An 18309-nucleotide genomic window follows, 5' to 3' on the forward strand; every position below is an offset into this window, starting at 1 on the left:
TCTTGAGCACATTCCATCTCAGTCTTATTTGCTTTGTTGAATTCCCAGAGGAAAACTTGTCACGCCTCCCTGCAGTGTTGGTTAGGATTTCTTTTTGAGATGCGGTCTTTGTTGACCCTCATCTTTTAGTGGTGTCTGTTGATTTGGTAGCTGGCAAGCTTCCTAAATACAAGAGGAATTACTGTACTTAAGATCCTTAAATGTGATTAACCTAGAACTTGGAGAAAGAGGAGCAGCAGGAAAGGAGGCAGCCAGATGTTAGAAGAGTGAACTTGAGAATGCCTATGTACACAGAGAAGGTTCAGGTGGAGACACTTAAATTACACTTCCTTTTACGCACTGAACATTAAAGCACTTCCTGTGTCTTTCAAACCTCTTAAAAGCATAGCTTAGGACTGTGACATCATATTTAATTGTGCTGATATGCCATAATTTGCATAGGAATTTTTAAACTTTGAATACTTCTTTCTTCTTAGTTCCCCCCCCCCCCTTTTTTTGCTATAAAATTATCATATAAACCATATTATTGAGTGGTCAGAATAAAATTCTGCTGGTACAAATGGCTTTTTAAAAAATATGTTTCTTTGCTCTTTTATTTTACTATTCATTAATTAAAAAATAATATTTTATAGATTTTACCATAAAGATAACCTGGTACATGGAGTTACTGAGCAGGAAAGAGACCTTATTTAATAGATGAAGACATTAGGCTCTCTGGGATTGCCCCACATCCAGAAGGCATACTGTTAGTGAGTGCCAGAATCTTGGAGTTAATGGCTCCCAATGCAGGATGTTTTTCTTTCATATTACACTATTTGTAAAATAGCCACATGTTAATAAGAATAAATACAAATATAGGGCTGAAAGACGTAAGGAAGGCAAGAGAGAAAAGTTAACTTTTGGAAGAAAATGAGCATGTTTTAGACAGTATTTGAGGTGCCCTGGGCACCTAACTTCAAAGGCCCAGGAGGCTGGAAGACAGCGTTTCAGAGTCTGCTCTGTAGCCACCAGGCTTTACCACCTGGAGGTCATGGAACGCTGGACAAATTAAATAATTGGGCCTTAAATTATTTCTGGGCCTCAGTTTTCCTCATCTGTAAATTGGGGAGCGTGACATCATGGGCTGTAGGGAGGATTCAATGAGTTAATACGCATAAAGCTGTTAGACCTGTGGCCAACGTCAGTAAGCATTCAGTAGCCATGGAATGTCTTGGAGATGGAGGGGGTCATTTCCCAGAGAGAAATCTAGGACATTGAACATTAAAAATGAGTTCTTTCATCCATAACTTACAAGTGTCACAAACTGATATTTACAGTTCAAGGACCCATCTTTTATAACCTAATAAATGATTATCTTGCACAATAGAATTGCCCACCTTTAGCCTAATTTTAGCCTGTATCTTTTCAAAGTAATTGCTGAGCCTGGAGATTGAATTTGTCAGATGTTGCTATTTGGTCTTTTTCTATGGGAAAAAACCAAACTTTTTTTATATGAATACAGTCTGATTAGCTAAACAGGTTTAGGGATGTTTTGGACAAGGGTCAGACATGAATCCCCAATCCAGTGTTTATTGGGGATTGCTGCTGTCTGGGTCAAATGGCGTTGCAGGAAGTAACTGAATAACTCAATGTATTCTATCAGAGCCCCCCTAATCCACAAGTTTATCCTGTGGTCAGAGGGTAAGAAAGTAAGCAACATTGGGGCTGTTACCACATATGAACTGCCAGAGCTGGCATGGGACCAGTTTCCATAAAGGAAGAACGGAGAACACGCAGCTCTGTGGAATTCACACAGCACTTGATTTTCACCAGCCATGACTTTTACGTTGCTTTCCTCATTACCTGCTGAATCTCTCTAAGGGCAGAGTCATCAATTTCTTTGCTATTCCTTGGAAACGCAGCCCAGCTCAGGGCACCAGAAAGTACCAGTGACTGGCTGAAGGAATGTGGTATATGTAAATATTATCTTCTTAATTTGAATAGCCTCAAAAATTAGCTAGAAAACCTAGTTTGTGTTATATCATAGTTTCCTAATTTTTTTTGTTCTCAAATTTATTCTCTTGATTTTTTTCTGATTAGTTTCTTTTAATTAAACATTTTTGTGATCATTAAAATAATGTTTATAAACAATGGAAAATATGGAATATATAAGGAACAGAAAAATACACCTAAATGATTCTTTAAAAAGTGTTTTTACATAATCTTTAACATACGAGTATTTGAAATACAATATCATATCTCAGTTACTCTGCCCTCTATTTTCAGTCACTCTCAGCCAATGGGAGATTTTAGAGTTGATTTGTTATTGTTTTTTCCCTTGGGAATAAAAAAGCCTTGAGTTTGTAACCTTTTAGCCTAAATAGAGTGTGAAAATGATATTGATCTTTAAAATCTCTAAAAATGTGATAGGTAGGAATGCATTATTATTTTTTTTGGCCATTGTAAAGCTGTGCATCTTATCATATGGTCAGTTGCCATGAATATTTATTTTTGTGTGACTAGCCTGATTTTCTCTATTGCCCTATTTGTGTGTGTGTGTGTGTGTGTGTGTGTGTTGGTTGTTTTGTCTTTCATTATAATGTACTAATAAGTTGTTGTTTTTATTATTATTAACTTCTAGGAGTTTTTTTTTCCCCCTTTCGTTGCTGTTACATATTTCAAATATTTCTTCCAGGTTGTCAGTTTGCCTTTCGATTCTGATTATGGTTAATTTTGCTATACAGTAGTTTTAAATTTATATGAGCTCAAATTTAATGTTTTAACATGTTTTCTTACTTCTGGGTTTTTAACATTGCTTAGGAAATCTTACCTGCGAGGTTATAAGAACTATATTTTTTATTCTAGTAACGTTTTAGCCTGCCTTTCCTTTTCCCTCCTTTCCTCCCACCCCTACCTCATTTCTTTCTTTCAATATTTAGGTCTTTGAACCATCTGGAACCATCTGGAATTTATTTTCCTTTCTGCTATGAGTTTGGAATTACATTTTATATTCTTTCATGTTGGCCCCTGGTATTCGTATAGCACCTAATCCTGGTTCAGTGCATTGGACCCCTTGACATTTTCTATCCGGCTCCCCCATGACCCGCGTCAGTTGTCCTGTCTCCCCTCCTCTGTTCTCCAACTTGCAGTGTTCTCTAACTCCATGTCCACATTTACTGTCATTAATCAATTTCCTCCAGAGCAGAGGTCAGCAGACTGTACTGTAAAGGGCCAGACAGAAAACATTTTGGACTCCGCAGCTATCCAGCTGAGCCTTCGCGGTGCAAAAGCAGCCAGAGACTGTGTGTTGAGATTGTGTGGCTTGTTCCAGTACAACGTTATTTCTGGACAGTGAAATTTAAATTTCATATACTTGTCACACGTCACAAATTATATTCTTGTTTTGAGTTTTCCCCAACCATTTATAAAGTGTAGATACCACTCTTAGCTCGTAGGCCATAGAAAAGCGAGTGGGGTGCCGACGTTGGCCTTCGGGCTGTAGTTTGCTGGCTCAGCTCTGGGGCCCCCAGCTTGGGCTACTTTGCTCCCCTCCTGGACCTTCCTTCAGAAAGGAGCCACAGGTCTCAGGCACACTTGAAATTGTCCGCCTTTGCTTATCTGTGCCTCTGCCACAGGAACCCCAAGTTGGGTGGTGCAAAGCATAGCTTAATAATCTGTTGGACCGTTGTCTTATAATAATAAAAACAACACATAGCTTTGTCCAGTGTCTTATGGCTACAAAGGACTTCTATAATTATGTATTTTTAAAAGTTACTTTAAAATAAATAAATAAGTAAAACATTTACAACATAAAACCAGAAATTGTTAAGATTCTAATTGATTCTCTCTTCCTCACCTCTTGCCCAACTCTGCCTTTCAGGGAAAATAAAAACTATGATGTTTAAATACCAGATGATTTTTAGATAAATTGCTTAGCAGTGAAGATATGTCCTTCGTCACCTGTTGGGCGGGGGGAAGCTTCTTAACAGTAAGGGAACTACACCGGCAGAGTTCCTGCCTTTCACCAGCCGAATTCTCGCAGCCCTGCAAGGGAGCGATTATTATCTGTGTTCAGAGACGCCTCTTCGGCCTGGAAAGTGTTAGTAGCTTCCACGAGGCAGCCCCGCGTGTGAAAGGCAGAGCCCACATTTGTACCCGAGGGCCTGTTTGCACACCCACTTTTCCTCTGCAAAGATCAGCGTGGAGAGAAGAAGCTTTTCGACGTGGTCAGTAACATTGAGCCTTGACACGTGTCTGTTGCACTCTTCTGTGAGGACATAGAACACGGAAATGACTGAAAACTTTATTTTTAAAAATCCTGTTAATTGAGCATTTATCACTTCTTTCCAGAAGACTAGGAATGGCTCCCTGTTCTGTCATTGTATTTCCCTTAGCAAAACAAGCAAATTCATTTACAAAGTTATGTCACTGTGACTCTATCGTTTGTGTTAGGATTTTTTTCTTTGAAATTTATCCAGTTGGCTGTCGGTATTAATCTTTAGTATTTGTTGTGGCAGACTTCTCAGTGTCTGCTGTACAGCAAATACCAGATAGTGATTCAAGTGTCAGGATTCAAAATTTAAAATTTTAACTCCACCAAAACCCTCCGTAAGCAACCTAGTTTTCCTTTTCTCTCAGCTTCCTTCACACCTCCTCCTATAAACATTCCTTTATCCTTCCCCTTGACGGAAAGTGGGTCAGGTAATAATGGAACGAGTATTTTCTTCAATGGTGTTTAAAGTGTTTAATATTCAAATTTTTCTTTTTTTTTACATATGTTCTCCTAAAAGAAACTCCCATTGTATCTAGTTGACTATCCAAGACTCTACCATTACTGAGTTATAGTAGGTACTATAACTACTTAGCAAACCTTTTTTTTCTCTTCAATATATTTTGGTTGTAAATTATCAAGATAGTTGTTATGAGAAAAAGGCAACTAAAATAATGGGGTAAAGATGCACTATCATTGAAAAATAAACTAAAAATATAAGTGCTCTAGTCTAAAAATTAAAAAGCTGAAAGGAGCTGAAAATGCAATTTCCAAAGTCATTAATCATTCTGACAGGCAATCATGATCTTCTCCACCGAAATCTGGGGTTCTAGAATGTGCTGTCACTTTGATTTGTGGGAGATGTAAATTTAGTACAGATACATTTGAATGATGTTTTAGTTAGAAATATGTTCGGCGGTAACAGAGAATTGAAAATAACAGTGGCTTACATGAGACAGGAATCTGTTTCTCAAGAGAACAGAGGGAGCCAGCGTAGTTCCAGCATCCTCAGGGCCCCAGGCCCTTTCTTGCTTGCAGTTCTGTCATTCCTGGTGTGGCACCTTATGGCCCAAGTAGCTTCTCAGGGGCCATCCTTGTGGTCAGCAGGAAGGAGGGAGGGAAAGACGGACACTTCTGGGACACATGACACTGCCACCTGAGTATCACGTGTGAAGACTTTGTCGTGTAAAATGGCAGCTGAATTTCAGTTTGGGGTGATGGACAAGTTCTGGAGACGACGGTGTGATCCTTGTACAGCAGTGAGAATGTACTAGTGCCACTGAACTGCACACTTAACATGTCTAAGGTGATCAGTGTTAGGTCTATTTCACAACAAACAAACAAATGTAGTCATCTAACAGGAGAGGAGGCTGAGAAATGTGGTCTTTATTCTGGACGGCAATTGCCCTTCTAAAAATCTGAGGTTCCGTTACTGATGAGAAAAGGGAGAGTAAATCTTGCGGCATAACTATCCGTCTTTGAAACATTTTTGACGGTCCAGAATATAAAGAGCAACAAACAAAATGCACCAAGTCATGCGTGACCTGTGGAGTGAACTGGTAAGGTGTAAGTGTGGATTAACCATCACTAAACCTTTACCAGGGTAAAGGAAGTAAGTCAGAACAACATTTGGCATCTCATCCAGAACTCTTGTCTTTGTTCAGTGGCATCGCCAAAGCGTGGACTCAGGCGTATTTTGGGGAAGGATATGGCCCGATAATGTTGGATGAAGTACGCTGCACGGGCAATGAGCTTTCTATCGAGCAATGTCCAAAAAGTTCCTGGGGAGAGCATAACTGTGGCCACAAAGAAGATGCCGGGGTGTCCTGCACCCCACTAACGGGTAAGAATGGTACCCTGTGATCTGCCCACTCTGGCCTCAGCCCTGTTTGGGCTTGCCTTCCCTTCTTCTCAGTTTAGATAAAGCGAGCATACAAATATGTTAAGCCAGAGCACATCTGCAGCTCAGGCCTCCGTTTCTGCCTCTTTAAATGAGATATTCTTGTAGCGTTGCTAGGATAGTAGCAGTTTTGCAGATAGCAACATGTTACGTTAATAAGTGATTCTGTTGCTAAGAGACCTCATTTTTGCTTTAAAAGATTCCAGATATTCATGAAAAGTATGACATTTACCCAAGATTATTTATATGTTTATTTGGGGGGGGGGAATGTTTGGATTATTTTGGATGGAAATGGATTTTAAATCTACTTTTTTGGGGACAAATTGATTGTATTGTGTATCTACTCAGGAGCTCTTTACAGGATTCTCTGGGAATTAATTATTCATAGAGTTCATAAAATTCAAATTCAGATGTGTATTATCAGTGAAAGAACAGAGGCGACGCGTGCCCTGGCTTTTATAATTTATGAATGCCTAAGGAATGATGAATGCATTCACATGATAGATCACTCACTCTAACCAGATTAGGTTTTTCTGTCTTTGTATTTTATTAGGTTGGTGCAAAAGTAATTGAGGTTTTTGCAATTATTTTTAACGTTTTCAACCACAATTACTTTTGCACCAAGCTAATGGTATTTTTTCATATGCAGTTAAAATTTTGAACTATTTCTAAGTTACTACGTTTTCTTACTTTTTAAGTCTAAATGACTAATAATACTGCTCAGACTTAAGGAGATTGAAGCCTTAGGAAATTTCCCAAATATTATTTAATCCGGAAAAATTTAAATAGCTACTTTGGAATTATATGAGAATACATTTTCCTACTCAGAGAACAAGAGTCCAAATAAAAAGCAAAGGATGTTTTGTTAGGACAGATGTGTTGTGTCACCTTAGAGCAATCCAGTCAACTCAGGTCATTGCCTCCAGTCCTGAACTAAGTTTAACAAAAGTCCTAGAGAGAGGACTAAATAGAGATATTTCTGGTAAAATGAAAACGTCGTTTTGCCCTTTTTTGAGCATTAATTGCTTAGTCTTTGTGTCTCCTCCTTATCACAGATGGGGTCCTCAGACTTGCAGGTGGGAAAGACAGCCATGAGGGTCGCTTGGAGGTGTATTACAGGGGACAGTGGGGGACCGTCTGTGATGATGGCTGGACTGAGCTGAATACATACGTGGTTTGCCGACAGCTGGGATTTAAGTAAGGCCCGTTGATACAAGGCAGCTAGATGCCAAATTATGTTTTTAAAGTCTGATTTTGTAGTCTTTGCTATAATCTCTGTAATACTAAAAATACATGTTCTCCATCATGTACCTACCTGCCTATCTATATATGGAAGTATGGAAATAGAAAATAATACCATTTTCTATGATGATGGATCACCATGTTTTGCCATTTATCTCATTTACCTCTCGTACCAGCCACCACCCCTCTTCTTGAATATGTGGTTGGAGCCAGGGGTGACTTTCTGATCCCTGTGTGTCTGTTCAAGGAAGCCTGTGCACTGTGAAAGCTCAGTTTTATTCTCACACAGCCCTGCCACTGGCTGTTGCTACTTCTGACATCAGCGTGTCTAAGGTGTCAGAGGAGTCCAGTGCCATGTGCTTGGGTTTGCACGATTCCCTTCCTCAGAATGTGATGATAATCATCACTTTTATTTGAGTGAAACAGCCTTCTTGTCATGAGGTGACTTTTGGAACTTACCCTTGACCTCACGCTCCTCAAGGCCGAGTATCACACATTGGGGGACATATTTCAGGTCACACACATAATGCATTCCAGAGCAAAGAGTTAAGTTGCAAATGATGCCTATGAGCTAATGTTTGAATGGAGCCCATGAATGCCCATTCTTTCTTGTCCAGATTTCTATGTTAGGCTTGAAAAAATGGGCAAAATTATTTCATTTCAGCTTGAGGTCGAGCTAATTGCAAATATACATTAAACCTTAAAAATATACTTTCATTCAAGTTAGGCATGGCCATGTTTAAGTATATATTTTTAAATTTATGAAAGTAATATAAAATATTTGAAAAAGTTTGAAAAAGAAAATAACTACCTGTAATTTTTCCATTCGTATACCATCATTATTATAACTTACGTGTGTAACTTTATAATAGCTCTAGTAGTGCATATGTAATTTTTCTATCCACATTTTTTACCTTTATTTTATTACATTGTCATAATTTTTAATGACAGCATAATATCCATTGAATGTTTAGAACATAATTTAGTTAATATTTAGGTTAGTTTACTTTTTCCTGTTATAAATAATGCTATTATAAAGATATAAATGCATGTTATTGCCCAATATTTTGAATTTTTGTGGCACTGTCATTATAATTATTGGGTCAAGGGGTATGGCATACCAGCCAAATAAATATTGATATGTAATTAATAAGAATTATTTAATAAATGTTATTTCATCTTTAAGTAAATCTGTTAGACTGAGGACTATATCTCATTTTCACAGATTTAGAAAGATTTGTAAATGCTATTATTTACTATTTTGATATTTTGCCTGATTAAGGAAAACAATTGACTGATACTGATTTTTTTCTCCATATTTTGTTTGTTTTGATTCATAAATCCATTCAGTTTTTCTTGTATCTACAGCATATCAGAATTTAATTGTTCTAAAATCTTTTCAATATTCGTAAGAGTTCTAAATAATTGTGTTAGAATAGGCATGTGCTACATTTACTTTTTAGTTTACACTAGAATTTTTGAATGAGAATATTCTTTTGGAATGAAAAAGATTGAATCTGGGTTTCTTTGTACAAATGAAATCCCAAAGTGAAATGAGCTGCTCTGATCTGTTGTATAGTCAGTAGGACAAATGGTAATCGATTGATGCACTTTGTGGGGAAATGATATAAACTGAAGGTGGCAGCAATGTGGGGTTTAGGTTAATTACTTTTCTAGCTAAGATTTGATTATTCAGCAAAATAGAAAGTCTTAGAAGGATTAAATAAACATTGCACTGTTTCAATTTATTAAAATGTACTCTCGTTAAATAAATTTAATAAATGAGTGCATAGGAAAAGAATTAGGAAAACTCATGCCAGATAGAAAGATTTCTTCATGTTCTTAGTACAGAAATAATAAAAACATCCAGGGAGGGACGTGATTGACATAAGATTTATGAGTAAGACTTCAGTTAGACTCTTAGAACTGAAAGACACCATAAATATCTTTCAGCTCAGTGATTTCTGGAGGTTTGGGGTTCACAGAACCAAAGAAAACAAAATTGGGGGGAGATAAATGAGGGTGCAGACTGACTTAGTTACCAAGTTTTATTTTGCAAATCTTTCTTATTTCTACAGCATATATAGTTATTATAATCCATTTAGGTTTTTTGTAGTGCAGTGTTACAAATAAAGTAAATTGGAACAAATAGAATTTATAAAAAAAAAAAATTAAACATCAAGTAACCTTATGAAAAGCTGAGAACATTGTCATCACTCTGATTACCATGGGCTGAAGTCCAAGTGTCATCCTGGATTGGGCACAGGGCTTGAGGAAGCACCGAACTGACAGCCACTTTTTACTTGGGAGGACAGAACACCAGAGAGGCTGGGAGAAGCTGAGGAAATCAGAGGCACTGAGAAGGCCCATGCGGATCAGTGTTCTGACTTTCTCATTCTCATGTCATTCCCAGGTCGGGATTTAAGGTGTAGGTCTTTGTCTGCATTCTTTCTAGTTGATGGGTTAAACTGTAGCTAAAACACAAGAACAAATGGGGAAAAAGATTAATTATCTATCACTCACCCACTGAATCAATCAAAAATTGTTGAGGAGATCAAAATGTGTGATGAAGAGGACATTTCTCTTAGAACCGTGCGCGTCCTCAAACTTGGAGAAAGAGCGCTTACCCTCTGAAGTCGTGACACTTAATTAGGTTGTTTGTTTTATGTTTTGTGGTTCCTTGAAACAAGAGACAGCAGTTCTCTGCAGTGTTTATTTTATCGCCACAGATATGGCAAGCAAGCGTCTACAAACCACTTTGAAGAAAGCAGAGGGCCCATATGGTTGGATGACGTCAGCTGCTCAGGAAAAGAAACCAGTTTCCTTCAGTGTCCCAGGCCACCGTGGGGACGGCATGACTGCAGCCATCGGGAAGACGTGGGCCTGGCCTGCTACCCCGGCAGCGAGGGACACAGGCTCTCCCAGGGTGAGGACCTGCCACCACGCTCGAGCATCGGAATTCAGTAGCCACAGCACCTCTCTCCACTGTCCACACTATGAAGCATTTCTCAGCTTTGGCTTTTTTAGTCTATTTCCGTAATGTCCTCATTTTCAGTAATTAGCATTCAGAGCAACACACTTTTGAGTCTTCCCACCAATGTTATAAAATGTGTACTCCTAAGTTTCTTTTTCTTTATGTAGCAGCCAAGTTTCTCACTACAAATGTTTATAATCATGTGTAGCTGAAAGATGGACAAGAGAGGCTGTGATGTCCGACCCCCTACTCATTGGTGCCTGTTCTGATTCTCATTTACCTTGAATTCTAATGAACGATTAGAGACAGGATTAAAAAAAAAAAAATCAAAACGAAACAGTGGCTCTCTCCCCTAACCCCCATGATGCATTGCTTTAGTCTAAGAGCCTGTCAGTTACGTCAGCAGCCACCCCTCGCTCTTGCCAAGCCTAGATTGTCACGTTTCCAGGTGGCTCCTAAGTGGATTCATTGGGGTAAATAGCCCACCCATCCTTCTACAAGACCCTGTTCCTCTAGAAACCCACGAGGGACCTTTACTACTCCCCACTTCCAAATTTCTTCAGACTTAAAGTTGAATAAAAGGTAACTAGCTCGTCTAAGTGTTGAAATGCTTATAGATGAAGGTCGTCTTGTGAGCAGAGAACAACTACCGTGTTTCCCCGAAAATAAGACCTCACCGGAAAACAAGCTCTAGCGTGATTTTTCAGGATGACATCCCCTTATTAGAGCATAAGCCCTAATGCGTCTTTTGGAGCAAAAATTAATATAAGACCTGGTCTTATTTTTGGGGAAACACGGTACATCTCCTAGAGAGACTTAACTTCTGCCAAAGGCAGAATAATGTATAATACTATACATAACATGCATAATATCTCTATGTAGTGTGATGTTGTGAATGCATGTTAAAATAACCACAGTGGTCCTTACTTCTCACCTCAGCCTTTTATACCCTCCTGTTTCGAGACTGTGAAGCTGAGATCTTCATGTTATAATCCAGCAGGACTTACTGAACCCCCGTATTCATGGTCTCGCACAGTCAGACTTGTCAGGGAGGGTGGGTGATGCCTCTTGGCCTCTAAACTGTGAGCGCACAGCGCCTCCCTGCACGAATCGAGCATCAGACCAAGCAGCAAGACAGCATTTGACTCCACCCCTTACAGTCGTAGGTCCAGTTTAGTTTCTTTTCATGTGTTCTCCTGCCTTCCTCTCTTCTTCTTATGAAGGATTGTATGATGAAGGATTGTTTGTCTTTTGGGGGAAACAGAGCCCGTTTGCTAGAAAGGGACCCTGTCAGCCCCAGGTAGCAGGTATTTGGGTCATGCAGGATCCGTTCAGGCACGCTCCATTGGTACGCCAGGTGACAAAATACTGTAAATCCTATTACCTGACTTCTCCGGAGGTCTGTGTGCTGAAATGTATCCATGTGGTTAGGACAGCTCATCTTTCCTGTTCTGGAAATCTTTTTAATGCTAGGGTTCTAGATATATTTTTTTAAAATTTAAAAAGCTGGCATGATAATTATTAATAAAAGATGTAATCCTTGTTATGGATCTCTTTGGTCCTAATTTTGGTACTGTGTCTATCAACTGTTCATTTGTCTGAAGAACATTATGTCTGAGCCAAATACGCTTTTGGAATCGAATCATTTATTCATCCAAAGAAATCATTACTTCCCCACTTATCCAAAACGACTGCATATTTAGAAGAGAACTTTAGAGGAGGCACGGTGGAATAGTAATATAAACCACAGCATTTAAAGGACAGTTGAAGTGGTCACTTCTTTGCACGGAGTTGAAGAGCTGTTGGACTGTTATTGTTTCCACTGTTTGACCTGCAACATGTGGACCTTAAATTTAAATGTGAATAAAACCGTTCTCAAAATTAGCAAGAGTTCAGTAAACACTTTCTATATTTTGGTCTGTGATGGATGGAATGCTCAAAAGCAATATTCTGGGTTGATAAAAGTAACTCTAGTAAGAATGCAACTAATGCCCATGTGAATTTGGAGAGTTGGTGGAATTTGACTCTGCTCTGATGCCTGTCCCACAAAGAGGGTATGATCGTGGGCAATACCTGGGGGCAACAAAGGAGGGAGAAGTGAAAATGGTTGGAGCAATCAGAGGAGCATATGTCCGTCTTGCCAACAGTGCTTTCTTTCAGTTGACAGATGTTAGTTAAGCACCTCGTATGCTGGTTTCAATGTATATTAAATATTTTCTTCATTAGCTGTGCCCTCCACTTCCTTCGTTCTGATACCTTCATCATGCTTCATCATGTTCCCTAAATCCTTACCAGCAAGTGTTAGGGGCCCTGAAGCCAGAGACCCTTTTAGTAACTAGTTTATTAGTTCTCTGGGCTGCCGTAACAGAGTACCATGGACTGGGTGGCTTAAACCACGGATCCTTTTTGTCTCACAGTCTGAGGCTGGAAGTCCAGCATCAAGGTGTCAGCAGGGGTGGTTCCTCCTGAGGGCTGCAAGGGAAGGGCCTGTTCCGGCCTCTCTTCGTGCTGTAGGGCCCGTCTTCTCCTGCAGCTCTTCACATTGATGTCCCTCTGTGTGTCTCTGTGTCCATGTTTTCCCTTCTTATAGGTGGGTTGTATTGGATTAGGGTCCACCCTCATGACCTCACAACTCAACCCATGACAGTATGCAAGCCACAGTGAGGGCTTTGAAATAAATAACACCAGTGGTATTGGTGTCAGGAGAGATATGTGGAACTCTACAAATCTCTTCATTTGCATGACTTAGGTAAACCTCAATTTGTCTCAGATCAGCGTCTCAAGTTTTACATCGGAATAATTTTTATGACTAAACCCTTCCTTTGGAATCAGTAGTAAACAGGAGGTCTGAGATGTTCCTGTTAGCTGCCTTCCACTTTTGTTCTCCCTGGCATTCAAGCTCCCTCTACATGTCAAGGATAAATGTCTTATTTATGCCTTCTTAAAATCTTAGCTTTGGAGTATAATTTTCTAGCTATGTTCAAGAATAAATGAATAGACATGAAATAAAACAACTCTAAGTTAATGTCTTTTACTATTTAGAAGCTAGTGGTAATCAAATCACTCACAATTTTACAGTGCTGTTCGTTCGCTTGTTCATTCATTCATTCATTCATTCATTCATTCATTCATTCATTCCCTTATTCAACCAACAGCTATAGCATGTCCTTTCTATGCCAGGCACTGTTGCAAGTGCTGGGACTATAAAGTGAGCACAGCGATCTCAAGGCTTCAAAAAATACTGCAAAAGTAGATACAGTCTTTTGTTTCTTTCTCTCTCTCTCCCTCGCTCTTGCTCTCTCTCTCTCCCGCCCTTTTTGCCCCTCTCTCCCAGCTGATTTTATAGCTGATTTAAAAAACAGATTCTATTTTATAACGTCTGTCATGCTTTAACTCAGTTTCATTGTTTGGCTTTTCTAATAATTTTGCGTTATGACTTAGGTTTTCCTATCAGACTGATGGATGGAGAAAATAAGAAGGAGGGCCGAGTGGAGGTTTTTATCGGTGGCCAGTGGGGGACAGTCTGTGATGACGGCTGGACTGACAGGGATGCAGCTGTGATCTGTCGACAGCTCGGCTACAAGTAAGGAAACGCTAAGTATTTGGCATAGTTGCTTGATGAACGTTTCAACTTTTTTAAGCCTTGTTCTAATGAGTTATTTCTAACGTAGAATTATTTTATATCCTTCCGTTGGAAATACTGGCAGCATGCTGATTTGATTTAGAATTGTAAAGAACACTAAGTAGAGTCTGTTTAAGTTTTGCTGTCTTCTCACAAGAAATACACATGTCACATAAGACAAGTAGCTTGTGTTTAGTAACCATCATGTAATAACTCTTGACTATTCTGCATAGTGCTTCCGTCAGGCAAAGGTGTTGATCTTTCCTCTGTGATTTAGGTTTCAGTACTGTCGCTGTTTAAGAGACTGTAGAGTTATTGAAATTACACATGGTTCCTGTCACACACGGTAGTGTTCCCATCGAGTCACCGTGGACACTGAATCAGCAAGCGCGGAGCCGTCGCTGTGGAGCTGCTATGGAGCAAGGCGATCCCTGCCTTCTGCTTTCAGCTCTCACACTTGCAAGCAGTTGGCTTTTTTGCCATCTACTCTGTGCCTTTTTCTTTCTTTGCCTTTTTGTACTTTTTTCTTGATGAGTTCACTGTTTAAAACCGCCCCCAAACGTGGTGCTGAAGTGCTATCTAGAGTTAGTTTCTGAGTCCAGAGGCCGTGATGTGTCTTATGGCAAGAATGTGTGTGCTCGACAGGCTTCATTGAGGCATGACTTACAGCATGACAGCGTGGCACTAACTAGACCAAGTGAAAAGGCAGAGCCCCTCCTGTGAAACCTCTACCGGGCAACTCAGAGTTCCAGAGGCTTTGTGCATGTGTCCAAGGGACTGTGAAGGCCCCGCCACCATTGACTGTGGAATGGCAGGTATCTGGAACACGTTACAGTTTAGAACACTTAAGCTAATGTACATAAATCACCTACCACATGGTAGATTACTGATAGTGGTTTAGATTTTAGACCATATCCTTAATCATGCATCTAGATGTATCTTAACAGTGGTACATTTAACGGGTTATTCCTAAGCAGAATACATTTTTTAGTTTCAAAAGTATTTCTATTTTAATAAATGTTCATTTTCTTTCCTAAAGTTTTATTTCGAAGTTTGGTTTTTGTTACTCAGATACTACTTTAATTTACTGCTTGATTTTGGACGTAGTTGCAATTCCAAGCGTTATCTGGTCAATGAATCCATTATTTGTGATAAAATTCTCAGTATTCAAAATTGGCATGTAACAGGTTTTTCAGCTTTCAAAGCACAGGGCGTGGAGGAAGGCAGGAAGAATCTGCGTTAGATACCTATGTGAATTTAGTCAACTTAGGACTTAGGTTTCCTGTGCCCAGTACATTTCTAACTCTCCTTCCTCATTTACAAAAATATTATTATTCTTACATTACATTCTCAGTGAATTTCCTTATTTAAAATCAGCCATTAAAGTATATTGCTGTTTGAGACTGGTTTCTTGGTCCTACTTTTAGTGTTTTCGTAGACATGATCCAAGAAGCCTAGTATTACCTTTGGAAATACGAAGGGAAAGGTCAAATTTGATCCTCAAATGTGTGTCTAAGCCAAGCTCAAGGCGGGAAGAAGTTCCTAAGCACGTCCGTCAGTGCGTTTCCGCTTCCGTTTCTTCCTACATGTTTCATTGCTTTTTACTTATCATCGTTTAGTCGATTTTACTTTCACTCAAGTAGTGAATTTAGGTGAGAATCTAGATTATGTGAACAAAGTTTGTAGCAATTTTCAGTCATATTTCTGCGAGGATTATCAAGAAAAGCATTGAAAGAAGATTTTACTTTCTAATTGTATTTTTCAGTAAAGTCTCCTAGTAAGTAAAACAGTAATTTAACATCACTATAACACATTGGGTAATCCCCTTCCAACGCATTATTCAGCATTTTCCATCAACTAGTATTTAAATGAAAATCATTTAGGTATTTGATCAATGCAAACATACTTGAACTTTTAATAACTTCCCACCAAGGGGAAATGGGATTTCATAGAACATATATATAATTGTAAACAGGTAGGAGATCTTTTTCCTCTTGTTGACTGAATTGTTAAAAATTTTTGATAAAAAGCGTTTGTTTGTAGAACTCAATCCAGAAAAATTTAAAGCTCTCAAAAGGCTTGAGCCTTATTAAGAAGAAATCTGGAGCTCTGTCCCCTAGACAGCTGCATCATACTGAAGGATTAGTCTTTGGAAACACTGAAAATCATGATGACATTAGAATGCGTTTTATAAGTGGGAGAAACAAATGAAGTAATATAAACCAGGATATGTGATGGTAAGTAATCTAGACATGCTTAAAGTCAACAGAAAGTGAAAGGCATTATTTAATGTGTGTTACATAATGTCTGGCAAGGTCTCGGATAGGAGCATATTGTGTTTAGAGGGCTGAGAGAGAATGTGTTGACATCAGTTAACCTCGTTAAGATAGACTAAATAGCCACGATGGAAATTCCATTCTATTTGAACTCTGTGTCAATCTGTTAGCATATGTTTCAATATGACATTGTTCTGGAACTACATATTAATTAGAGTAATATCCCTTAAAATATTTTTTTAAATTGTGGACCCTTACTAGTCTAGTAGAGACCTAATATTAAGTTTATCTAATTTTTATCTTACATTTAAATCACTACAAAGGATTTAATTTCGGGCATATTTGTATGACATTTAAAAATAGAACAGTTACATCACCCTTTTAATTATATCCAGTGGAATATAAATATCATAGTGATTTGACATTCTCTCTGTCATTCATTTAAGAAATACACCAACAAGCTCTTCTTTGATCTTCACAAACTTTACATAGTTCCCTTTTCTCCTTGAAATTATATATTCCCCCCCCACAGAATCCTCATATCATTATGCTTTAAAAAATGTGTGTACACACATATATACATACATACACACTTGTGTGTGGATACACACAAGGAGAGAGAAATTAAATTCTTCTAACAAGTTCCTGTCTGGGTTTTATGATTTCTAACACACAATTGATGAAAAATAACAAAAAAAAATTGTTAAATAATTATTTAACATTGGAAATAAAAGTTGACCAAAGTTTCCACTTCTTAATTAAGCTGATGGGCTGGGTTTATGGTTCTTGGATTAAAGGAGCCTTCTTCTCGCTCATATATTTTGAATTGTTCTTCTGGCCTCTTTAGAGGCTTTTTAAACCTAGGAGCAATGCCTGGGGGTAGGATTTGGGATGAGTGAAAGAGATGCCTCTTTTTGTGAAGTGGGAGAAGGGAAATTTTGAAGAAGTTAATCTTTATTTCAGCAAGACCAGCTTTAGGAGCGAATATACATGGAATTTGAGGATCTGAATATTGATTCCCTTAAAGTCCATCCATGTGTCCCTTGGAAAGTCATCCTCTACTCCCAGGTGTACTTGACACCCAGTTTAAATATGGACGGACTAGAGCCTACTGTCTTATTGAAATTCCCAACTCTGAATCCCTCCTGCTCTAGCCCAGTGGGAGGTCTCTTCTCCTTTTCCTGCAGATGATACAGTGCTTATTTATTTAAAAAATGATAAATATATTAGATTTCATTGTATCATTGAGAATGTCTTTATTTAATCATGTACTTTTATTAGTTAAAAATGTCCTCTAGTTTATACTTGTTGATATATCTAAAATGGTGCATGTTTTTAGTCTGTTACTTGATTGGTAAATTGCTAAGAAATCATTCTTTTGTTTTATTGAATCCGTCTAATTTTATTTTCTATATGTTTACTTCTACCTGCCATTTGCTTTTATTGCTACGTGTAACGCTTCATTGTCTGTTCTTTGTGTAACCTTCTGTTTTTTGATTTGCAGACAATCTGATTTTCTATTTTCCTTCATTTCCCTAGCGCTCTGGAAGTTCAGCATTCTTATTGTTTTACTAGAAGTTCTCTTTAACGTTTTAGCAAACATACTGCCTTATTTTCTGGCAATATCAAAAATTACCGTCTGTAACTTCTGCTTCCTGAAAAATATCAAGACATTTATTGTCCTGTTGTTTACCTTCTACCTCCACTGAACATCATTCCCCAAATTGATGGGAATCATCTGGGGTATTAGTTTCTGAATGCTATTCCTTGTCTAAAGAGTAGTAAGCCTTCATTATATTTCCTTGTTTCAGCGATAAATACTATTTCTTTTACTTTTCTTTAAATTATGCCTATTTGAATTTCAAATTGCTTTACATTACACATCCACACTATCAACAATTATTTTCATTTTTAAAAAGGATTAGTAAAATAAACACTAATTTTTGGCAATTCTAACTAAGAAACAGGGAGAATACAAGTAAACATCAGAGAAAAGAAAAGGAATGTAAGCCCAGATATACAGCAAGTATTAAAAAATTGTAGAAT

The 18309-nt window shown here is 38.3% G+C and overlaps 1 protein-coding gene across 6 annotated transcripts in view; it reads left to right on the forward strand.

Moving 5' to 3' along the window:
• Window positions 1–18309, forward strand: part of PRSS12 (serine protease 12) — a 99709-nt gene that overhangs the window by 63978 nt on the left and 17422 nt on the right. For all 6 annotated transcript variants that reach the window (XM_088792628.1, XM_019744510.3, XM_088792626.1 and 3 more), the window contains 4 exons: window positions 5914–6092; window positions 7205–7346; window positions 10121–10317; window positions 13807–13948. In XM_088792628.1, coding sequence (XP_088648754.1) covers window positions 5914–6092; window positions 7205–7346; window positions 10121–10317; window positions 13807–13948 — 660 coding nt within the window. The remainder of the gene's footprint in view (window positions 1–5913; window positions 6093–7204; window positions 7347–10120; window positions 10318–13806; window positions 13949–18309) is intronic.

This window comes from Rhinolophus sinicus, chromosome 15 (genome assembly GCF_057876585.1).
Source record: "Rhinolophus sinicus isolate RSI-liver-muscle chromosome 15, RSI-T2T, whole genome shotgun sequence".
Lineage (NCBI taxonomy): Eukaryota > Metazoa > Chordata > Mammalia > Chiroptera > Rhinolophidae > Rhinolophus > Rhinolophus sinicus.